Source organism: Odontomachus brunneus, unplaced genomic scaffold (genome assembly GCF_010583005.1).
Source record: "Odontomachus brunneus isolate Ranch 3 - 2012 unplaced genomic scaffold, Obru_v1 Obru_scaffold_017, whole genome shotgun sequence".
NCBI lineage: Eukaryota > Metazoa > Arthropoda > Insecta > Hymenoptera > Formicidae > Odontomachus > Odontomachus brunneus.
In genome coordinates, this window is record NW_022639467.1 from 1,272,270 (window position 1) to 1,298,500 (window position 26,231).

Sequence of the window (26,231 nt, forward strand, 5' to 3'; positions counted from 1 at the left end):
ACACACACACACACACACACACACACACACACACACACACACACACACACACACACACACACACACGAGAGCCCATTTTATTTGTGCAAAGCGCGCGCACGTTGATTACGTGAGTCACGAAGTCTTAAAAATACCTAATCAGACGACAGAGAGAAATACATCAAATTTCATCATGCCGCAATGCCATCGCACGCTACTCAACCCGGTATAATCCCCCCGAGATAACATTAATTTATGCAGCGGCGCTGAGACCCGTACACGCGAAAGCACACCGACGCCACAAAATCCCTAATCCATAAAGCGCGTTAATATTTCTCTCTCTCTCTCTCTCTCTCTCTCTCTCTCTCTTTCTTCGCTCCATATTCACTTTGCTCGCGGCCTTTGCTTGCATCTCGCGCGCTCGCGCCCGCGATACACGCAACGGCTTTCTAAAATAAAACCGCGATCGTATCGACCGCGAAAGAATCGCATTTCATCTGAGTAACGAACGCTGATAACGAAAAGAAGGCATCAGGATGCCGTCTGTGGCGAATCCTCGCCTCCTGCCGGATCCCGCGGTAGTTGCGTCGGGAAGAAATCGGTCGGGAGGAAATCAGACTTAGGCAGATTTTAACGCACGAACGAGTGAAGTCGAACGAGCGTCGAGTGAGAAGGACAATCTGTGACCTGGGAATTTGTAATACAATATTTAGCAAAAGGTTAGATGACAAAAGGTAACAAAAGGTTAGATGAGATCGAAGCGCGGTTGTACGCGCGACATAGACGTTTTTTTATTCGTTTTTTTAACCATCAAAAGGTTGATTTTACACGAGTAATTCTGCGTAATACGAGTAGTTTCACCATTTGGTTGGAAAGCCAAGCAAATCAGGCGACAAATACGACCGACAATGGGTTGGGTCAGCTTTATAATCGCCCTATTGAACCGGATTTTGAGCTTGCTTCGTGCAAACAAGAGCCTAAGAGAAAATTTTGCTCAAAAATTAGGTCGATTAGTTCGCTGTGTACAGCTTGGAAACTGTGTTCGTCCAACTCGATGCGCGTTATTTCGACTGGTCTATTTTATTTTATTTTTATTTATTGTGTGCGAAACTTTTAAGCGAAGCCCGGTCGATTTCGTGAGATTCGCAGTTTGGTCACTTTTCAAATTTTCGCGTTACAAGATTTCGCGAGCGTCGAGGCGAGGTGTTTCCGGTCTTATGAATTTCCGTGAGCTGTATGTGAGGTTCTTTTGATCTTACAGATTTTCGGAGCTGTTACTTCCACATCAGTTCGGAAGTTCAAGCTTCTCGTGTATCTCAAATCGTGCATCTGTCGATCCCTAGTTTCGCGTATCCTCCAATAGATATTCATCCCCTCCATCTGAGAGTTCCCCGATATATCAATATTCGCTTTCACAAATCGGACATGAATTTCAATTTAGATGCTCGGTAGATCGTCAAATCTGAAAAGTTAAAACTACGTTAATTTTTTTGACACCAGCATTCGTTATTAAATCACGAGCTCTATCTTTAGATCTTAGAAGCATCCGAGTGCGAGTATCTTCGTTCGGTCGTTGCGTAAAAATTTTAGAATTCTTCCAATTTCAGAACTCTGCGAAAACTTTAAATATTAAATATCAATTCCAAAGAATCTGCGCATTTTCTGGTATTATATATATAGTTTCGTTTTCATGAGTTGACCTAAATTCAACTAGATCTTACATAGATCGCCAAATTTCTTAAAAATTAAAAGTAATTTTAATAAAAAATTAAAACCGTTTTTTTATATAAGCAATGGCTATCAAATTTCAATCTTTATCTCTTTAAATCGCGAATTATCTGAACGCAAATATCTTTATTCTGTCGCGTTGCGTAAAAATTTCAGAATTCTCTCAATTCTAAAATGTTTTCAATTTTCGAAAGCTTTAAATATCAGTTCCAGCATTCTACTCATTTTCATATCAATTTTCTCTTCCAAAAATTGGTTTAAATTCGACTCCATTCTATATGATTTTCTCACGAAATCTCAAAAATTTTAAATCATTTCGATTCAGAATTTAAACTACCGTTCTTTCCATATCTTCCAGCAATGGTCATCAAATTTTCAGTTCTATCTTTAAATTGCAAATTATCTGGCCGCAAATATTCTCGTTCTGTCGTTACATAAAAATGTCAAGATTATTTAATTCCAGAATATCTGGAATATTTCACACTACAAAAGCTTTAATCTACTGTTTACTGTGACTCTGAAGTCACAATCCAGTTTATTATTTATCTCCAGTATGAATGTCGTTCCTGTTTTAACCGATGTGACGTGAAAGTCACAATATAGCTGTCTTTTTTTAGCAGTGATAGTAGCTGCTCAACGTGATCTCAGAGCTATAAATCTTTTTTGGAAAAATAAAAAATTAGAAAAGTAAAATACCTCACATGTGTTGAGTACTTTAGTTTGAAACATTTTATATACAGGGTATTGAAAAAAAAGGGTCACATATTTTGATAGCAGGTAGTATTGATCAAAACAAGAAGAAAAGGTCTAATTAACATGGGTCCTAAGACTAATATCTTCTAAGATACAAGCTATTTTGTTATTTGAGCTCTTTGTCATTTTCTTATTAGCCATGTCATCTTTAGAATGTAATGAACAAAGGAATAGGGGAGAGTGGAGTACAATGGGGATATCTTTTTTCTAGGTGTCTTAAAAAATAAAAAATTAACAAAGAGAGATAAAAAAACAATTTTTATTTTAATATGAAATATAATCATTTATCTTCTATAAAAAAACTGAAGTAAAGAAACTGAATGTATGATAACAAAATAAAAACTCTTTTTTTACAAAAAAACAAAAAATTTTAATGCTGACTCAGCATTAGAGGAGATGCTCTATGTGATTGCCATTCACTCTCACACATGTTTCAGCCCTACGTTTTAGAGAATCACGCACAACGCACGTATTTTTCAAATACACCTGGCTGGTCAGATATTCCCATTGTACCCCACTCTCCCCTACTTTTTTGTTCATTACATTCTAAAGATGATACGACTAATAAGAAAATGACAAAGAACTCAAATAACAAAATAGCTTGTATCTTAAAAGATATTAGTCTTAGGACCCATGTTAATTAGAACTTTTTTTCTTGTTTTGATCAATACTACCTGCTATCAAAATATGTGACCCTTTTTTTTCAACACCCTGTACATGAAAAATGTCTTAAACACGAGAAATTAATTTGGGCAGTAGAGGGTTAGATATCAAACATCAATTTCAGAATTCTGCACGCTCTCCGGCATATAAATTTTCGCTTTCATAAATCGAATTTAAATTCGACTTGATTCTATAGATTGTCAAATCTTAAAAATTGAGAATCACTTTGATAAAAAATTGAAAGCACCGTTCTTTCAATATCAGCAATGGTTATGAAATCTCAATTTGCATCTCGTGAGACCGCGAGGTGTCCGGACACGGAGCGTTCTTCCTTGGCGATCGTATAAGAACTTCGCAGACACGCGTGCGAGGTTAGCGATCGTTAATGCAACCGGCGAATAGTGCGCGGTGAACAAAGTTAACAACGTGTTTTCGTTCCCGTACGCGGTCTGACCTCGTTCGTTGCAACCAGCGCGGAACGTAAACGACGGGGGCGGCGGCGGCGGCGGCGGCGACGTAATGGCCGGCGGTGATGTAATTGGATATAATACGAGCAGAATGCGAATAAAACAGGCGAAAGAGCGGGCCGGGAGGCACGCGGCTTTCGTGTGAACGATGCTTAAGCCTCCTTGGCCACTGGCACGGTTGGGTACGACTGTGCGAATCGATACCGGCTCGGCGAGACCGACCAACCTTTCCGCCGTTTGTTTCCTTCGGTCATCCTCGCGAACACGGACGCGACGCGGCGCGCCGCAGATTTTCAAATGTTGTCAGGACCTCCCTCGTCCTGTCCCGCCGGCAATATTCCGTTATCTTTCCGCGCGCATCCCGCTATCACCGAGTCTGGCACAAAGCCCCTTTGTGGCTCGCGATGATGATTTATCAGCGAGCGCGCAGCTGGAAATCTTCCACAAACGAGAATTTATCTCCTCCTGATCCAATCGCGATCGGCGGCGGCGTTCTTTCAGAGCGCGGATTAAACTCGATTTGATTTCGGATTAGCAGAGGTCAAAATCGATCGTGCTGACGGAAGAAAGGAGCTTCCTTCCTCCGCGCACCTGCGTCCGTCTGATTATCTCGGGGGAGTTTTATCTCGCGGAACAGAAGTCGCGCGCGATTATTTACGCACGAACGTGCGATTCCCCTAGTAGTATAATTCATTGGCGATACATTGGTTCAATATTGGCGTATATTCAGGGTGCATTGAAAGAATGTTGTCCAATATAAACCCAGTCAGATAATTAAATCTACAGAGGCAGATTTTGTATAGTGTCAGCTGTAAATTTTTTCGACAGTTTAGTAGCAGAAATATAATAGGATTTACTAGCATGATAACAGATATAATAGGATTTACAGCATGATTACAGATTAATCTATTATCATGCTTTTCTAGCAAATCCTATAATATTTCTGTTAGTAAATTGTCGAAAAAATTTACAGCTGACACTATACAAAATCTGCTTCTGTAGATTTAACTATCTGACTGGGTTTATATTGGGCAACATTCTTTCAATGCACCTCCAATATATGCCAATATTGGACCAATGTATCGCTAATGAATTGTGCTACTAGAGTCGATTTGTGACAAACGAGCGTGCAATATTGCAGCATTCGTTCGCTGGCCCGTTCATTCGTTTATTCTTGAATAAGCTTCCCGCAGTGGGAAAACAAAAAATGTTTTTAAATTAATATTAGGCGCCCATAAGGGTTTTTTGTTTTACATAGAACAAGTTATGGAGCTACTTATTGGTAAAACAAAAATTCAGTAATCGTAATTTTGTGGGTTGGATTATTTTTTGTAAAACTAATGTGGTCAAGTTGTCTTATCGCCTGTGTTTCAAATTGTATCTAAAAAAAAGTGTTCAAATCGTATTGAGAAAATAGATTCACGTGTTTCACCATTTATTATTTATTATTTATTGATCATCAAGGGGAAGGGATACCTTTCGGATAATTTTACAAGTATGCTCAACATTTCGATTAATTGAGATCGTGATTATCGCGCCACGCGAGCGTGGTAACTTCTCGGATAATTATACCGTTTCCTCGCGATCTTACGATAATTTTGTTACATCACGAGCGTTCATTTTAAAATCGGAAACTCATTTGCTCGTACCATTTACGCCGACGGCTTTCAATCGCCCCGTCATCGGATTTCACAGTCTGACTTTATTCGATCGCGTCCGGATTTGTTGGTGATTTTTTCGCAAGGAAGAAAACGCTTCTGACGACTGTTAAGTCGAGGCGAATTTTAGTCTCGCGATACACTTGCTCGTGGATGTGACACTTAGTGCAAAGATTAAGACATAATAGCTTTAACATTTAATAGGTCAAGGGTCACTGTCATTTTTCGACCGCATTCTACATATATTCTCTTTGTATGTCTCGCCGGCCATGTCGGATTTGTGACGTCAGAAGCGAGGAATGACACGTCGACGAAAATTTTTAATAAAGATAAATAGACGAAAGAGCACTTGAGATTGCTTGAGCATACTTGTAAAATTACCCGAAAGGTATCCCTTTCTCTTGATGATCAATAAATAATAAATAATAAATAGTAAAACACGTGAGTCTATTTTTTGTCTGAGTGCTTCATTTCACCATTCATTATACGACTACTTACTGATCGTCAGAGGAAAGGGACAGTTTTCAGAAAATTTTACAAATGTACTCAAGTGGTACTTATTGGCTTTTCTAAAAATGAAAATAAGAAGTCTTACGAGTTCTTACGAGTTTTACGAGAATTTACGAATTTACGACAATTTACGAATCTTATGATTCCGTCTGAAATTGCAGCATTACTATACTGGGATTACGATCAACTTCACGTAACGGGACGCGAGGTGATGCAAAACCTAAAATACGTTGTTTTATATGCGGCTAATCACGATCAACTTTACGGTGATTGTAATTTCAAAACAAACCTCAAACGTCAAATTCACGTCCCAACGCGTCCCGTTACGTGAAGTTGACCGTAATCCCGGCATTAGGCCTGAGAAAAGCTGAGGCTTTATCGTTGAGCTTATCGTAACGCATCCCTCCGAACAGGATAAAGCACGACGTAGTTTCCGACTACGTGGGCGTTATCATAATTCCCTTCGATTATGCCCGATCGCGCAGCCGAGTGGCGCCGTTGCTCTGCGCGTTAGGTTCACGTGCATAATTGCATGCGCACTTACATGGCCGTGGCTGCGGCGTGTACAGGACGCGAGTGTCGCCGCGGCGACGGCGACGCCGACAGCGGCACAAAGAACGTTGGCGCCCGCAAGAAAAGCCGATACGCGCGTCGCGTCGCGGTTCGTGTACGCGTATGTATCGGGCCACGCTGCATTACGGCAACGAGAAAAAAAATATATATGAGAGGAGGAGAGAGAAAAAGGTAGAGAGAGAGAGAGGAAGGAAGAAATCGATCGTCTCCGTGGGCGCTGCACGCATGACCATTAACCTACATCGTATCACGATACACGTATTGATAAAAAACGCGCTTGCTCGTTCGCCAAACGATGTATTACGTTCGGATATTCCGTGTCGCGATAAGAATCCTGGGAATTCGCATAATGCACGTCAGGAAGTGCGGCTGACGTTGGCCGTATCTAATTCGCATCGATGAAAACGGATTGCGCGTCGTTCGTCGCGAAATAAAAACGCGGGGGCCGCGAGGATTGCCGCCACCGCTGCCGCCGTCGCAATTGCGAGAGCCTCGGCTGTTGAAACACCGTTCGAGTGAAAGTGCGGAACGTCTATTTTTCCGTCCGCGCTTTCCCGATTCGTCACGATAGGATCGACTCGGCGGGATCCCGCGCTCATGGGGCTTCATTTGGTGATTTATTGATCATTTATTGACGGGAGAAGACTTTTGGTTATCCTTTAATTAGTGGTTGAGAAGAATTAAAGAATTACATAAGGAGAAAGAAATGTGTGTGTGTGTGTGATATACATAAAATAGGAAGTAAAGGAACTCTTGAGACTCTCCCGTGGAGAGCAGTCTCTGTGGAAGTCGTTTCCATAAAATTCAATCCCACGTTCGCGTTAAAGATCCTTGCGTCATTAGTTCTTTTTCCTTTCTTTTTATTCTAGTACGGTGTTAATTCTATCGAGGCGACCTTAATTCGATAATGCGATTATAACTTCGAGCCCTACGTCGGCGATTCATTTTCGACGAACACTCGCACAACCATATACGTAAATCAAGAACAAATTTTCTCTCTTCCCCCTCTTTCTCTCTGTCTGTCTTAGTATTCGGCATTTTTTGCACGACCACCTACCTTCGAAATCACGCCAGTTGGAAAAAATGATGGATCTCTCTCAAGCGCAGTAACACGCGAAACTCGGTATACTTTATGCGCGCGCGACATTTTCTATTCACGTGTCTAAGTGAGTATTCCGACATTCTTTCGCAGTGATATGTCGCGCACACCTAGCCACGTGTCGTACACGCGAACACGTGTCATGACGAGGGTGCACGCGACCCCGTGTGGACGCGTGCGGCGCGAAATGGCGAGGAGAATGGCGTTCGTTTCGCGCTCGTACGTCGATTTTTCGCCGAGATACGGTCGTTCGAAGAGAGCTCGATGTTTCCCGAGGCGACCTGTACCAGTCGGCGATCGGCGGCGGACACAATACAGCGCGCACGCGCCGTCGGCTTCACACCTGTCGGCGGCGGAGCTCTGTTGGGGAGACATTGTTGAGCCTCGCCGTCGGTACCATCAAAGGACTCGCCGCTCGTTGATATCTCCGCGTAGAAAGATCGCAGCGACATGGGATAAATTGCATTCGCAAGCTTAGACTGTCTCGCTTCGAACGAAGAGGCGCGGTAGATTCTTTTTTCTTGTTTAACCTTTCACGTGCAATCATATTTTGGGACACGCAATATAATCCGGGTGTCACAGCGAGTGTATGAAGTTGGCACCCCACTTTTTGAAATTTATAATTTTGAAAGTTGTTCCAGATTGTTCTGACTTTGTATCACATTGTTCCAAAGTGATATTGCTTCATTCGAAACGGTTTTCGAATAAAACAAAAAAAATGATTTTTTGAGCTGGCACCCCACTTTTCGAAAATCGAACATTCTGATACCGCAATAGATTGTTCTAGTTGTTCCAAACATTGTTCCAAAAGGACAAATCCGTAAGTTGAATTATAAGTCCAAAAAATGAAAAAAATGTTTTTGACCTGGCACCCCATTTTTTGAAAATAAAGCATTCCGATACCGATATAGATTGTTCTAGTTGTTCCAAACATTGTTCCAAAAGCACAAATCAATAAGTTTAATTATAAGCCCGAAAAATTAAAAAAAAGTTTTTTGACAAACAGTCTATCGGACCAAGAGTAAACTTATACTATCTTTCTTGTTCCAACCGAGATCTTTTTGTTCTGAGTTGTTCTAGGCTTAAGAATTATAGTTCTAGAGTATGAGACTCATAAGATCATTCGTTCTCCGAAAATTCGTAAAAAAATCGATTTGACAGTACTCGACGTCAAGAGTAAACACATGCTTCCTTTCTTGTTCCAACCGAGATCTTTTTGTTCTGAGTTGTGCTAGGCTTAAGAATTATAGTTTTAGAGTATGAGACTCGTAGCGTCATCCGTTCTCCGAAAATTCGAAAAAAAATCGATTTGACAGCACCCGACGTCAAGAGAAAACACATGCTTCCTTTCTTGTTCCAACTGAGATCTTTTTGTTCTGAGTTATACTAGGCTTAAACGACGAAGCAATTTCACTTTATTTTGTCATGACATTTTGTAATTATTCCCGCCAATTTTCCTATAATAAAGATTAATTTTTGTAAGAAATCATCTTTTTCTTGAATTTTTGTCACCTCAGAAATATATTTCAATCATCCTTATTTTCAATCATCCAAATAATTATACTTTTTTAAATCAGTATATAGAACTTTTTTTTTTTAAGAAAATAGTTTCATCTAAAAAAACCTGAAAATATTTTTGTTAATTTTAATATGTTGTTAAGTTATGTTGTTGTTAATGTTCGATTTTCGAAAAGTGGGGTGCCAGCTCAAAAAATCATTTTTTTTGTTTTATTCGAAAACCGTTTCGAATGAAGCAATATCACTTTGGAACAATGTGGTACAAAGTCAGAACAATCTGGAACAACTTTCAAAATTATATATTTCAAAAAGTGGGGTGCCAACTTCATACATACATTCTGTCACACATACATATCATACACATTCATACATATCATACATTCTGTCACAGCTGAGCAATTTTGAGCTGCCATAACTTTGCTGAAAATCAATATTTTTAGACATTTTTCGCAAAGATATAGAAAAATATCAGCTATATAAGATACCGAAAAGAAAATACTTGATAATTTACTCGTGGGATAAAAATTTATTTCACAAAATTAACCTACGTAATGCAATGTCCAAAATTGGGACATAAGACGTTTTGTGTCCTTTATATCTTACAAGTAAAGGACACCAAGTTTCGCCTAGATTTTTCGGAATGCTCGTTTGGACTTGATTTTTGGATGTTCGTGCAGGTCTTGATGAGCAGTTTACATATCTGTCACTTTTATTCTGCACAAATGAACCGTTCCAGGAATAACAAGCACTGAAAATATTCAAATCATACAAATAATCTGATTTGAATACTTTCAGTGCTTGTTATTCCTGGAACGGTTCATTTGTGCAGAATAAAAGTGACAAATATGTAAACTGCTCATCAAGACCTGCACGAACATCCAAAAATCAAGTCCAAACGAGCATTCCGAAAAATCTAGGCGAAACGTCTATGGAGGTTTGATGTCCTTCTTTTCAAAGTATCTTTTTCTCAGTAGTGCGATAAAATCAAAATTTGCAAGCAAATTTGCATAATTGTGAAATAAGTGGGAGGATTGTTTGAAGTTGGTGAGCGATCGAATATTTGCTCGTGTCTCACAGACCCAACGTTATACGCGGAGGGTTAATTTCTGCGGTGAATTGAAGACTATGTCGTCTTTCCTTCGGTACTGATAGACATACGCACAATTAAAAAGCGCGACTTCGATCTCGATTCGAGCGGATTGAAGAAAAGATGAATTCTTCATCGTGTAGAATATAATTTTCCGTTTCTTATAGTACAAGGGTGAATTTCAATCTAATTTTAATAAGCATTGTTCCAGTTTACGTTTTCATCATATATTTCATAAGTTCATGAATATATAAAAATTCATTGCGATTCAGTTTATCGGGAAATCATTATTCGCCAGATCCTCGATTGGATAACAGATTTTTGGCTCATGCTTAACAATTATAGAGCGGGCAAGTAGTGATTGATTCTGTTATATGCTCGACTCTATCCCATATGAATACATCGATCCACGAGTGGAAGATTTTATTTTAAGAAAAGCGTGAACCGAACGTCTTTTACGTTGTATCATTGTCCCGTTCGCTCCCTCGTGTCGAAATCTCACTTGACCGAGGGGGGAGGATCCAATTTTATTCTTTCGGATGCATGAATATTCGAGGGACGACGCGGGGCCGGAAGTGAGAGCCGGTAACGAATCCGCGTTAACGATCGGACATTTCTACCTCGCGCCCGTCGCAGGAATCGACACCGTCGATTGCAGCTGCAGTGCAATCGCGCGATGCATTATGAAGTGCAGGTAGGATAGGTTTGCCTTGGCGGGACGATCGTTAGCGCGGATTGATCCGCGTGCTCTCGCGTCGCGACGCCCAGTGTCCTCGTTGCCCCGTTAATTCCGTATGAAACCGACGAAATCGATGCCATCTACCGAATAAATTAGCGGATGCGCGCGCGTTCGCGCTGATAAAAAAACTGATAAAGTGTCGAGGATTGCGCCGACAGCGAGGGTCGCTTGCGAAGCGAGCGAGAAAGCAAGCGCGATGACAAGGCTGTCTCTATCACTCGCGCGACACTCCGCTGGCACTTTTTTTCCGATCGCAATGATTATATCAGCGACTCGAGGTGAGAAACGCCAGCTTGCATCGGACGATCTATAATTTCAGACAAAACTGGCGGTAGCTTTTTATTTATGAATTTTGCACACGTCTAATGAGCAGAACGTTTAAAGATTCATAGATGGACATATGTATATGTGTATACATGCTGTGAGAATAAAATTGGCATTATTTAATGATCGTATCAACAGCCGTTACTAGACAACTTGACACGCAAGATACTCAGATTTGAATTTAAAGTTAGATCTGAGTTTACCACTTGAGTCACATATAACACAAATAATATTATATTTTTGTAGTCGTGACCCAACTCACATTTAATTTCGCAAAATTTAACTTTACATTAAATTTTTTAATTTCAATTTATATTAAATTTTTTATGTATAATCAAGATAATAATAAAAATTTTTATATTTAAATTTTTATATTTTATATTTAATATTTTATATTTTATATTTATATTTTTATTTTATATTTTATATTTTTATATTTTATATTTTATATTTTATATTTAAATTTTTATATTTAATTCTAAATTGAGCATTAAGTCTAAGTATCTTGTTTGAGATAAGTTTCAAGTAACGGTTACTAATACGTCCAGCAATTTAATTTCGCGTGGTTTTTAAAAATAATTGATTTCACGACGTGAGTAACATTGACGTAAGCCACATGGGCTCGCCAAACATTTAGATTTTAGCTGAACAGTTTGGACGTTTGGTCCAAACCTATTGATCCGAGTCTAAGAATCTTCTCATACAAGTACAATTCCATTTTGAGACGAGTCGTAAATTTGTCGCGCCCCAAGTGTGCTTTGCTGCAAAAAGACTGTTGCATCGTGAAGCGCGCGCGACGCTTGTTTATATCGCACGTTCCCTATCACGAATAATGCAAATAGACGTCGTTTCCCGCACGGGGCAGCGCGTCCGGACAGACGAAGCGTCGTCGACGAGACTAACGACGACGAGCGGGCGGCTTGCGCGTAACGAGCGCCCGACCGGAGAAACGCGCTAATTATGAGCGCGCGCGCGGCGACGAACGAAACGCTCCTTGTTGCTTTTCTTTCTCGTTTCAGCCGGTGGGATTCGTGACTTTTCACACGAGGGCAGGCGCGGAGGCGGCGAAGCAGGACCTGCAGGTAATAGCCCTTTTCTCGCAGGCATCGCGAGAGGCAGGTGAAGGGAAAAACAAAAAGAGAGGCAAAGGAGAAAAAAGAAGTAAAAGGAAGGTGGTGGTGGTGATGGACTCTCTCCTCTCGTGCAGGGGAGTCGCGATTGACGCGCGAGAGATCGATGATACACGTGTCATTCATATATAATTATATACATAACACAGTGACACACACTCGTACAGATATATGCCCGGCAGTTCTTCTCCGTTCTTTCCCTGTTTTTCCTTTTTTTCTTTTTTAGTTACGAACTCCACCCAGCCTTAGATTCCAGCTGGCACGGGTTAATGCTACCTAGCTCTTACCTCTATTAGTTACTACACCCACGACCTCTCTGTCTTTCGACCTGTTCATCTCTCTCCACCGTAGTTTTTTCTCTCTCTCTCTCTCTTTCTCTCTTTCTCTCTCTCTCTCTTCCTTTCTCTATCTCTCTCTATATATCTCTCTCTTTCTTTCTCTCTTTCATTGGGACCAAACGTAGTGTTACCTTCTGTCTACCTGTATACGTACCAAGGCGTATTGTAATAACGCTGCACCGTGTGGCATTATCGATATATCTATATATATGGTGTTGTTTGCCTTCCGACAAGCGTATCATCTCGTTGCATATACGTATATTCGAGCTTGCACAGCGCGCGAACTTCGTAGTGTTGCGGTCCGCGCGACTAGCTACATCATCCGGCGCGGTAATGTAATAGAGCGTTGCAACGTGTACAGACGAAACAAACGCGGAAACGCGCGGCCCGCGCACCGCGATATCACCGATGCGAGTTAATCCTCTTTAAGGGCACGCCGGCAAATTAAGAGTCACTGTAAACTCACGGAGGCTTTGGTATTCGCGTAATTATCACAGACGTGGATTTGCCGGCTCGGGAGATTGCGGACACGCTCTCTGTCTCTCTCTTTCTCGCGCGCGCGTTCCTTTTGCCCGACACGTAAACTTCGCTCTCGACATTCAGCCGAGAAGAAACAGCTTCGAAATTCCGCACGGTGATTAGACGGTCGGAGCCGATCGATAAGAACACATGTACGCCCGCGCGAGACACGAATATATTTATATGTAACGCGTATATATGTATCTGTAAATATACATATATCTACGGGGCGACCAACTTCGGTTTGAAAATAGTTCCCTCCTTATGGCGCACGTCACGCGACTCACTTTGTATCGTACGCGCGTGTATACAACTCGGCAACGAAATGGCTTTTGGTAGCGCGCGCGCGCGCTCGCACACACCGGTCGAATTTTCTCTTACACGGCCGTTAAGTTGGTCACCCCGTATATAGCTCTACCATACCGTTGCAACTGACCTCACGCAATCTGCAATGTTACATAACCCGTATGGCAACGGTATATAACTACTACGAACGTACCGCGTAGAGAAACATCCTTTTGTCGGATGGACACGTTCGCTGGAAACACCCTAGAACGTACTAACGAGCGACCCACCTTGCGGCTACACCTACAAGGAAAGAAACGAACATACAAACACACTGACACGCACACACACACACACACACATCACACACGTATGTACACACACGTACACGCCCTTGTGCTAATTTCCCTTCCACCCGGTGTAATCCCGCACTATTATTATAGCTCCGTCACTTTCGTCGCTAGCCATCGGTGGTTTCGATCGGCCTTTCGGTTTTATTTCGCGCGCCTAATATGCGCCATTATATGCGCCATTATATGCGCGCCGTCGAACATAATCATACTGAGCGTGGTCCACCAGATACTCTCGTGTTATTTAAACGGTTTTCCTTTTTTCGCGAGAAGGCGATATTCGCGCGAAAAAGCGCGGTGGTGTTCTTCGATTTGCTTCAAAAACGTATGAATTTTTACCTACATATTTATTGATGACCGCACGCGATCGCACAGTGAGAGAATTGTAGTTCAAGAGAATTACTTTTCTAGCAAGTGTCACTACACTGCCAGTGATACTTTATATGCATATTAGCACTACTTTTCTTAGAAACACAAGAAGACATAGTCGACATCGCGTGAGAGTCAAAGTATATCTCTGGTGAGATTGGCCATTATTTTTCGCCCGGGGTAATTCAATGATGACTGACATTTCATTTTACAACGTGATAGACAGATCGAAGACACCAGTAAACTGCTCCGTAGCGTCGCTTTGCTCGTGTCAGCTCGAAAACAACGGGAAAAATGGGGGGAAGGAGGGACGAACCATTTTGACTGAGTCTTTTTTTTTGTACTGCGCGAGAGTGGCTCATGGAATATCGATTGGCGTCGCTATTTTCACGAGCATCGATCTAACTCACCTCCACGTTAAACTCTCGCGCACTCCCGCGTGACGTGTCGCCGAAACGTATATCGAAAGAAAATAAACTGCTGCAGAAAACATAGACGTGGAGAGAGCGATTGATAACGGGTCTGTCAGCATTTGCGTGGACGTTCTCATAATGCGCGTTATACAACGGCGCGGAACCATCCCAACTAAATATATCGCTGCGTTGCGCGAAGGAGGAAGCTTCCGGCCGCGTGCATCGCGTAAATGCGTAACGACGTAGAACGGCACGCGAGCACTCTCGTTGCGTCATGAATATCAGTTTTTCATTCGTTACGAGGCGCTTTTATCGCTCGGGTATTATTTGCGATATCGACTGGCAGATCGTTCTAAATCTCGCAAGAGTGACGACAACTCACGGAGAATAAGAACGGCATATAATGTAAAGAGAAAAAAGAAACGTCGAAGGACAAAAGCTTGTAGAAATGAACACAAAATAAATCCGACGCGCGCTAGTGACGAAAGGAGACCTCTTTCATTTCTCTGCCCCTCTCACCGCTACCCCTTCTCTCATTTTCTTCTCTCTAATTCTCTCTGTCTCTTTCTTTCTATATATATATATATATATATATATATATATTTCTCTCTCTCATCTTCACCCTTCACACCACCGTCCCCATTCCATGTGCTCCCGATTTACTAATTTAGGGAATCTATTTGCAGCAGGGGGTTAGATTCGATCCTGATATGCCACAAACCATACGTTTGGAATTTGCAAAAAGTAACACAAAGGTTAGCAAACCCAAGCAACCAGCAGCTGCAGCAGCCACCTCGCACCCCGCTCTGATGCACCCTTTAACGGGACGTAAGTATGCACCGCCACTCGTTCACTCGCTGGATACGTCTCACTACTATCTCTCACCCACTGCACCGACTACAAAGTGTCCCACTTCCTGTTGTCACTCGGCTCTTTTTTTTCAAAAGATTTTTTTTCAACATATACATATACCCTCCCCTGTGCCCCAGCCCTTCACCCCCCGCCCCCCGTCCCCGCTCTTGAACGCCTCCGTCTAGCCCCGTGAACAGCCCTTCGTTACCACGGCTGGATCTAAGGGCGCGTTCATATCTCGGCGGAGAAAAGCCAGAAGGTAGGAAAGCAGGAGCCGATCAGAACTCGTGCTCAGGCAGGCGACAGTCGACAGTTTCTGCACTTCTACCAGCGGATGAGTTCTGATCGGCTTCCGCCTTTCTGTTTTCTGCTTCTCCGCCGAGGTGTGAATTCTCCCCAAGAGATCCTCCCGTCGGGGATCGTGCGACAACCGATCGAAGTGCGAAGGACGACGGCGGTGGAGGGCGAGGGTGAGAGTTCCGAGCGGCGATCCGGCTCCCCCTCGTTAAAGGCCCTTTTACAACCGGCTGTACACACAAGCCGGCGAGCGGTTTACGTGGTAATAATTGTAATAATTGCGGCCGGGCGGCGGCAGTGCGCGAAGACAATGGCGCGCGCGAATGATCGCGCTCGTTAGGGCGGGATACGCGCTATCGGCGATAACGATAACAGCCGGCTATGGATAATCGCCGATTTCCGCGGCGGACGTGCGGACGCGGGACCGTGAAATCGGCGTTATTATTTTCTCCCACGTGTGAACATCGTCGACCGTTCGCTCTCGCGTCGTCGGCTCGAATCCACTCGTCCAGGCAAGGTGGCAAAAATGATCACAAACACTTTCTTGCCCCGGTGAACTTCAAGGGACACGCACTCGGCGTCTGACAGAAAAATTCAGCTCCTGAGAATTGTAAGGAGAGAAATTCTCCTGCTGAATACTGACGCTCTATGAAACTCGTCGAAGAAGAAGAGCTTGTAACTTCTCCGTCACCGATTATTCGCACGACTCACAATTCTTTATTTGATGTCCCAAGACTCAAAAGACGTTGCACGACGTTGCAAAAGAAATGTAACAACTTTATTGTTCCCCCGTCGTTATATTTTTGTCTGAAAGAGAGATCCAAGTTACTCGAGAATAATGGCATATTTCGGCAGACTGTCTCAAGTAAAGGGGGAATTGAATAAAGTAAAAATACTAATTCTACATTCTCTAATTCTAGACATTCTCATTGTATCAGTCTTTAAATACGAATATATTTAAACCTTCAACCTAGAATATATATATATATATTTCTTTTATGTTGAAAACTTAAATATTCATATTTAAAGACCAAACAATAAGAATTGCAGGATTGGATACGTGTTAAGGCATTAATACTTTTACCTTGTATCTTAAAAGAGATTCTTGTGACGTTGTTAATTCATCAAAAGCTGTCGACGAAATCCTTTAAAGCCTTTCTCAAGAGTTTTCTCAGAATAATTCTAATATATTCCGCTCTTCTTCTAGTATGTTTTTTATGTTAATTTTTGCTTATGTAGGTATCGCGCGATTTACGTTATACATGTGGAGAAAACGCGGTCAGATTCGTCAGATACGCTTGGATTTGAATAAAAAAAAGAACCGTATTATCGTTTGACGATTGTGTGCGATTTGAATACATGGAAGAGGGATTTCAGTTTGTGTAACTGAATAGGGACCAGATGAGAATCAGCATACACTGACGGGAAATAATATATCTCTGTGTGCTGCAACCGAAAACATTCATCTGAACATCCAGTTGCATTGAAACTCACTCGAGACAATTGAGAGCAATCGGCTGAGTAGAAATCTCCTAGAGCAATCTTTCTGTTCCCACAATCGAATTTTCCGTCTGGTCCCCAGATAACAGAAAATTCAGCTACACTTGTTGCAGTTGTTTTTCCAATGTATAGCAAGTATCTGCTTTTGTGCTCGCGAGATCCGTTGTTCTGGTAACGTTTGCAGTTCGTACGTGGCCTTCTAGCATACTTACATTGTTGTTGGACGATCGTAATTATATATATATATTAGAGATGTGCAAATCAAAGATTTTTAATATCGACTCTCAGATTTGAATTGAATCTCAAATTTTAATTTCGAATTTGAATCGAATCTCAGATTTTAATTTCGAATTCGAATCGAGTCGAATGAAATCAAATCGAATCGTTAAAAGAATTTTTAATCAACATAATCATTGAATTCAACATGACAATAGTGACTTCAGTAACTAACAAAGAGAGATATTGATCATATAATATCAATTCATTTTAAGATAAGAGATATATAATGTATAGTCGGTAAACGTGTATGGAATACAGTTCCAGCCTTGAAACCTGCGCAACGACACATATCGATCTGACAGTTGTCGGTAAGAGTTTATCTAGAAGCCATTATTTTCTTCTAATATTTTTGAAGAAAATCTTAATGTATAGCAAACTTTTCAAATCATGCTAATTCCTATAAGGCTGGATGCCTTTAATAGTTCTTCGTTAATGTTAATGTGCGCGATCCACACTGAAAGAAAAATGTATGATATTTGGAACTATAATGGCATAATAAAAATATTATAGTTAGGAATATAATTTTTATAGTAAATGTTACCATAATATTTGTAATATTTACAAAATAAGTATAGTATAACTGACCTGTGTCAAATTTTTACCAAGAATTATAATTATTTGGAATAAAAAATATGGTAAGGTGGCAAATATTGAATGGTAAGAGAAATTAACTATTTTATATAGTCAATACAATTGGAATATTTGGCAAATATAGGTACATGTAACTATATTCCCAAAAGGTGCTTTACCATATATATAGAGTAATAAGATGGTAAATCTGTGTTCATTCTACTATATTTTCATGTTTAGATGAACTATAAATATATGTTTGAGGCCAAAACGAACTATAAAATATAGTGAGATTATAGTTATTCCAACTATTTTTTTCTCTCAGTGCATATTCGAATTTTTTCGATTCGAAATTTTCGAATTATTCGGATTCGAATCATAGGGATTCGAATTTGAATCGAATCGAATTTCACTTGATTCGATTTGATTTGAATAGTTCGCATATTTCTAATACACATATATATATGTATATATACTTAGTGTGTATGGACATGCTTTTCTTTCGGGGTTTTCTGGGTAAATTCTCCGCGTGTCGCACGTTTCCCGTGTGCGTTATTATTGACATTAAGGACCGCACACTGTCGATCATCTGTCGGTCGTACGGTGCGTTGCACAGTGCTGACAGACGGATGGATGGATGGTTAGATGAACGGACGTATGGGAAATATCATTCGCGCCGAATGTCAAGGAACGTTGTATTCTTCAGGGGCAAATTGAAGTCGGACTCTTCACTTTATATTCGCGGGCTGTTTTACGCGCAAACTAACACCGGGCGTTTCAAGAAGCGCTATTACTCGCGACAGGAAAAACTTCCGTTCTACCGAGATACTGAGAAAGGTCGACGGCACGGGAGGAAGTCGCAAGGACAGAGGCACGGCGAATTTTTCTCACCTGACGTTAACTCGCGCGTCGACTATGCTCGATTGTTCCGAGCGAGTTCACGATTAAACGGCTTAAGGAACCAGATCAATGTAACGCCCTGAAATAAAGCATATCTTTGGGAATTAAATAAAAACTAATTAAGGTAAATGTACTAATTCCTGGATACATACCTAATCCTGGACATTCTTATTATTTAATTTTGATCTTTAAATACGAATATTTCAACACGGAATGTATGTATATACTCAATGCTTGTATATATATATATTTTTTTTTTATGTTTATATAAAGTTTAAATATTTATATTTTCAGATCAAAACAATAAGAATGTCCAGGATTACATGTCCGGCCACTGGTACTTTTAGCTTAATTTCGTGAGAATGGGTCAACCGAATGTTTTAAAACATTGCATATTAATTATTTAACTATTAAACTTTACTATTACTATTTTCGTTATTTAGAAAACCTATAAATGAATACGTAGCACGTGTGACCGAACTCACGACTGCAAAAAATATCGCTGCAATGGACGGGAAAGATAGCTGAGATAAAAAAAACAAAAAATTTCTTAAATAATATGCTTGTAGTTAGAGGATGAATCGAAATTTTAAGCTGTGGGTTGAAAATTACAAAAACAATAGCTGTTTTTTAAATAACAAAAATAGTGATATGAAGTTCAATAGTTAATTAATATACAATGTTTCAAAAAATTCTCTTGATCCACTTTCGCAAAATTAATTCCCAAAAATGCGCTTTCTTTCAGAGCGTTACACTGTTCTGCCTCCTTGATGGCGAGTGTACAATAATATACGGACGCGCGGGACGCGACGCGAGCGGAAAGTAACACACTGAGCGCCGAGGAAGTGGAAAATCCGTGGGAGTGTGTTTTATATAAGAGATGCACGAAAAGAGAGAGAGAGAGAGTGGGGGGAGAAGATGGAGATCTCTCGTGCGCGAAACGCGCGACTGCGAGATATATTCGCGGACGAATCGATCGCGCGGGTAATACAAGGACGACGCGAAGAGGGAGATAAAGTCGAATACATCTCGGATAGATCGCTCGGCCGCGTGTGAGTTTCGCGCTCGCGCGATAAATATGTATTTGTGTCACATTGCGAAAACGCGGACTCGCCAGACGTACGTGGAGCGCATCAGTTTCCGAAGAAGCGACGGCAACCGCGATAAATCTCGCCTGTCGCACGCGCTGTCCGATTTCTGTGATCGGGATACAGGGCCCGTGTCTTTATTTCCATAATGTCCAAACGCAACTCTCCCTCGCCTTTGTCGAGAGTGTCAGTGACGAATGACGCTGTGCGACATCGGTCCGCTATAATGGTCTCCATAATATAATAAGACCCGTAGACGGAGACGGAAAACGAGGTGGATGATTTGAAGAATGTCACCGCTATAATTTCCGCCGTTCGTGAAGTTTAAGTTATTCTAGCGCTGAGGGGAAAAGCATTTATAGAATGACGAATATTTATTCCACTAATAATATGTTTCACTTATACATAAAATATTTTTGAATAAGAAAACATACATTTCCGGAAAAGCTTAGCTTCTCACGAATGAAAGCAATTGGTTTATTCCATTTCAATAGACGAATTTAGACTCAAGTGAAGGAAATTAATATTTGCCGAAATCAAATCGATTTTCTGAAACAGTCTCTACCAAAATATCTCATTATTTCCTCACTGAGAGAAAAGGTATTTAAAAAATAAAAAATATTTACTCGGTGGGAGTACTGATGACATATTTACTCAAATCAAAATTTTTTAGTTTAAATAGAAGAACAATTTGTTCAAAATCTTCTTAGAAAAGATAAGTTTAAGTACAAATGTATATTTTCTTATTTGAAAAATATTTTGCATTCGTATAAGTCAACGTGTTATTGTAGTATCTGAATAAATATTCTTTATTTTCTTCGATATTATTTCTTCTTGTGAGGAATATGATGGAATATCTTGATAGAGACCGTTTGAAGTGAGGAGAATCAATTACATCTTGGAAAGTATATCAATTTCTTGTCATATTGTTGAGAGGCCGGATAATCCTCTGAAGTTTTTTTCAGAATGCTTCCTTTATACCCGTCGATACGCGTTCGGCTTACGGTACTCGTTAAAATAATCGTAATTCGCATAACTAGCACTTTTATGCGAACACGTCAAGAAGAGGCAACAGTAACGAGGGCGGATAAGTAACGTTACGAATGCAATATTCCGATCGCGCGTGATGAGAAGCTTGGCCGCTGAGCTGAAAGAAAAGATATTACTCGAGGTTTCCGGTCGAATTTGTGCTTTATCTTTACCGAAACGCCGGATACTCCGAGATGGAAGAAGAGAACCGCGCGGATAATAATACCGGGTGTAATTTTTTCAAGAGAGACCTTGTTATTTGAGGAACGTTTCCCGGAATGGCAAACAGCCTGCGGGCTGAGCGGGCAAAGGCGAATTGACTATTTAATCGACTAAAAATTGCCGGTACCAACGGTGCTATCGTGCCTCGACCGGAACCAGCCGTTAATGGCTTTCTTAATATCGCGCAAATAGACCGTAGCTAGCGCCGGGAAATTTCACGGAATAATTTCGTTTTAGGTGGTAGCAATTTCGTACGATGACCCAATTTCATCGCGCGCCGCACACGCCAGGCCACGTCGATAACACATAATCGAGCGTGCCGAACGTTCTCTCCTACGAAACGGGGCATACGTCTTTCGCGATTACCGCGGATAAGCGCGAGGGAGGGAAGATCTCAGCGGCAATTAGCCGTTTCGTCAGGTTCGTTCGGTGGAAAATGTGCGATCGGTTTGTCGACTGCCTCATAGAATCGCGACGCTGTCGCCGGATGATTCGATCGAGTCGTGATTCGCGAAATATGCACTGAGAGAAATGGCTTGGTGAATGACTCTGTACTCGTCTTATGAAAGTAATATGGTGAATTTATATGCGATATCTGATTCACATATCCAATATTCTAATTACGATGCCTCAACGCATCTGATAGTCGATACCGAGACATTTAGTTGTAGGCATTTAGACAGTTTGATAATTCTCTCTAGACGTGTGGTACAGACGCGATAGTTAATTGTTACTCACTGCGACGTTTCCTTTTTCATCTATACTAATTTGTAAAGACGTCGGTGTTACAAAAGAATGGACGCTGAAACCGTCAGATATTTGGAAGAATGGAATTACTTAAAATATGTCGACAAATTTAGAAGTAAGTATACTAAAAAAATATTACGACGTTTTGGTAATAATTATCCAGCTTATATTATAGTTACTAAATTTTAGTACCTATAATACAGGCTGGACAATTATTACCAAATCGTCGTAATCTTTTTTTCAGTGTATATGGAGATTATATGCAGTAAGTATATGCAAATTATATATATATATATATATATATATATATATATATATATATAACATTCACTAAATGAATTATATGCTGTATTAGATGGTTTGGTAAACATATTTAAGTATCACTGTAATGCTACTTACAATGCGCTCACCAGATAGTTTGATATCATTGAGTAAATATTTTGTTACACGATTATTCACCATACCATTTGGTAAACCTAATTTGGTAATAGAATTTTGGTTAGTATCATCAGACATTTCCCTCAGTGTGAGGTCGTTCGAGAAGCTCGGTTCGATTCTCAGTAGATGACGTCACAGGCACGTGACAGTCATATTGATAATGGCGGAAAATTAGTGAACGACGACGATTATCTGATTGACGAGTGATTTATCTTTATTGAGAGGTCACAGGACCCTGATAGGAGTACAGATTAGGTAAAATTTGGGGGAAAGTTGTAAATTAATAGGAGGATGAAGCTAATTTTTGTAATGCATGTCTGTAAGTATATTTGACAATATCTTGGTATAAAAGAATTAGATTTTACGGTGAATATTGACACCATTTTTCAATTTTGTTCTGCAAAAGAATCATGCTTCAACCATCAACACAGGAGTGATCTGGAATCAGTATGAATACATTTTTTTATTCATTAGGGTTATCTGTTCTCATGGAACATATTTTGGAAAAAGAGAAAAAATATTTTGCAAAATACCAATTATATAACAAATCGAATCTTTTTACTGAAAATTTCGAGCTTGTAAACTAAATAAATGAAAAATAGCTTTAACATTTTTATTTGCGGAAAGCCTCCGCGTGAATCAATAACAGACGATTATGATAAACATTTGTGTCAAACATTAAGTTAACCGAATAAACTGTCTTGCAGTTATCGTAGTTGCAATTAAGAGAAAGTGTTTCGAGAACAACGCGCGTTTAAAGTTTTATAAGTTTAAATTATTAATTCTTTCTCAATTCTTTTATATTAAGATATTGTTAAATGTGCTTAATAGATGTACGTAAAAGATTTACGTTCCTATTAATTTACAACCTTTTGCAACTCCCCGAATTGTACTCAAGCTTTTATTCCTGTCAGGCTCCTGTGTAACTCTTTAAGCGCAATAAAGTCGAATATGACTCCGAAATGGAGTCGAGCGTTTTGGGTGACCCAATATTTGTCGAGTCGCCAGATAAATCTTCTGAATTATAAAATAGACCGTGACATTATACGTGGCGCTCCACTGCTGCTGAATAATATACAAACGACGAATTCCTCGGTCGGGCTCGATTTTGCCTTAACGTAAGTTCGACGAGAGCCATCATTACGACGATATTCGGCATCAAGAATGAACGAACATTGATCTCCCCGCCATGTAGACACAACAGTATACTCACGCAAAGACATAAAAGTTATATATAAGTGTTTCCGAGCTTGATAGATTTCAGTTATTCGGTCGCTGCCAACGTTTTCACAAACTGACGGAGTTATATTCGTCGAGAAACTCCGCGGCTACGTGGAAAACGACGCCACGGCTTTGAGTTTACCCGTAGTAATCGTTGCGCCCAAATCGAATTTAAATGTAAACGGCACCCTGGAATAGATTTACATCGCGGCGTGTAACGGCGAAGTGACTCGCAACACGAGAAAAAAGAATAGCTTTGCGCAGAAATCACGACACAACCTGAGTAATATGAATATTTATTTTCAAGTAAATTTGTTTTTCAAGTAGTTGAATAACTTGGTATAAATACTATATTTAAAAGATAACATTAAGGTAAATTTAGAAAATTATGATTTACATATTAAAACACTGGCGTGCCTGATTATTTTAAATATCGTCGAAATATTATTAGATTTGATAATTTTCTATTGCATATTATCTATTGCATATTGAATTATCTATTGCATATTGAATATTTCTATTGCATATTATCATAAGCCAGGCATGCTAAGTGTTTTAATATGTAAATTTTAATTTTCTAAATTTTATTTATATCTTGGAGATATAGTATGTACCAAGTTATTCAAATATTTAATTTACTTAAAAATAAAATTTAATTTTTTTTGTTTTTTCTAAATTTATTGCTTTTATATTTAGAACATGAAGTAGTTACATATTATAAAAAAGGGAATAACTGTATACTTTGATAAAAGTGCTGAAGTAATATGCTGAGTTATATGAACAATCTGAATAATTATTGAGTGATAATGAGCAATTTTTTTGAGTAATGTGGGCGATATATAAAGAATGTAAACAAAAGAATTTCACGGCGTTTTTGCACGATAATTTTTTCGCTGCGGCAATATTGCGACAGCTTTTCCTCTGTTCAGGATAACGATACGATCAGGATGCTGTGGTAAAAACGCTGAAGTAATATGAATAATTATTAAATAATACGAGAAATATATGGAATGTAAACAAAATAATTTCGCGCCATTTTCGCAAAATAAATTTCGCAATTTTTCCGCTGCGGTACACAATGTTTCGCTACAACAGCTTTTTCTTCGTTCAGGAAAACAATACCCTGTGATAAAAGCGCTAAAGTAACATGCCGAATGATATGCCGAACGAATAATTATTGAGTAATATGTATAATTTCTGAATAATATGAGCGATATAAGGGATACAAACGGAAGAATTTCGCGGCATTTTTGCGCAATAAATTTCGTAGAATAAATTTCGCAATTTTTTTGCTGCACCACACAATTTTTCGCGACGATAGCTTTTTCCCAGCCAAGGCAACAATGAGAGAGCGTCCTGTGACAAAAGTGCTGAATTTTATATTGGTAGATCAGTGTCCTCATGTAAACATCGGCGTGTTTTTAAAAACGTGACATATATTATTCCTGCCGCGGGCGAGCGGTTCGCGAGTTGGCAGGGATTCCGTAACGGCCTTAGTAGCCATTCACTTGCGCGGAATTCTCGCGTCGATAATAAAATGTGACTCATACGGGAAGTTTCTGCACTTTGATCATGCAAATTCCGCACGGGAGAAAAATGCGAGCGTGTGCCAGCTTCTCGCAGCGACTCTCAACTTTGTTAACGTAACGAGTGCACTCCCTCTCTCTCTCCCTCTCTCAACGAAGTTTTTACGACGACGTGTCGCTCTTGAAATTACTTCGCACGGACTTATCCGTCGTAAACGTCAAAATCATCTCACTCTTGTCTCTCTCAGGGCGGATTCACCTCCCGCGAACTTTGGTAGAACGGATAATGAATCTCGTTTTTGAGTTGAATTTCCAGTGGGCAAAATCTCAGCAATATAATTACGGGCTGTGAAGACGTTCATACACGGTTTTGAAAATCGTAAATCCGCGACAAGTAATGAGCTTCTTTGACATTCTTCTCGAGGCAACGATTGACTCCACATGGATCTGTTGTTGGAACATGACAGAAGAGAGATATCTCGCATGTGCACGTTCTCCGTATCGCATATATCGGCAAAAAGTTTGAAACATTGTTCCTGTGCTCACGACTGAGAGTCACTGGCCTGTTGCATATCAGAAGTTACGCGACGCGCGCGAGCACAATAAAATTTATGATCGTTACCTATAGCGCACGCCGGTGAATTATTGAGGAGAATAGTCGTAAGGAATAATCAGGTCAAATTGTATCTACGCGACCGCCGCTGGTCGTTAATGTCCGACGCGTTGTTGAATATGTTAGTCGCACGGATATATCCCCGTACTTATCTTAGCTGGGATATTAAGGTATTAGGGTAATCAACGATTGCAGTACGCACGAATGAATATTGCTGCGCGCGGGTTTCCCTGAAAGACCGGTGAATATTTTAACGGCACGACGGTCATTTCCAATCATCCGAGGCGACCCCATTCCCAGAGAGATCGATATTTCTTATCTTTCATCAGTTTACTTGTTATTATTTTTAATACAAGTCTACTTTCTTAATATTAAACATCTTAACCTATAGAAGTCTATATAGAAGCCTAGGAATTAAAAAGTTACGCGAACCTTGGATAAGTTTTA

At 40.2% G+C, this 26,231-nt stretch overlaps 1 protein-coding gene across 4 annotated transcripts in view; it reads left to right on the top strand.

Annotated features, from left to right (window-relative positions):
• The window catches only part of LOC116841688 (protein couch potato), a 157,579-nt gene that overhangs the window by 97,496 nt on the left and 33,852 nt on the right, over positions 1-26,231 (top strand). For 3 of the 4 annotated variants that reach the window (XM_032809938.1, XM_032809941.1, XM_032809942.1), the window contains exons 4-5: positions 12,118-12,180; positions 15,189-15,330. In XM_032809938.1, the coding sequence (XP_032665829.1) occupies positions 12,118-12,180; positions 15,189-15,330 (205 nt within the window). The remainder of the gene's footprint in view (positions 1-12,117; positions 12,181-15,188; positions 15,331-26,231) is intronic. The other variant, XM_032809939.1, reaches the window with a different exon arrangement.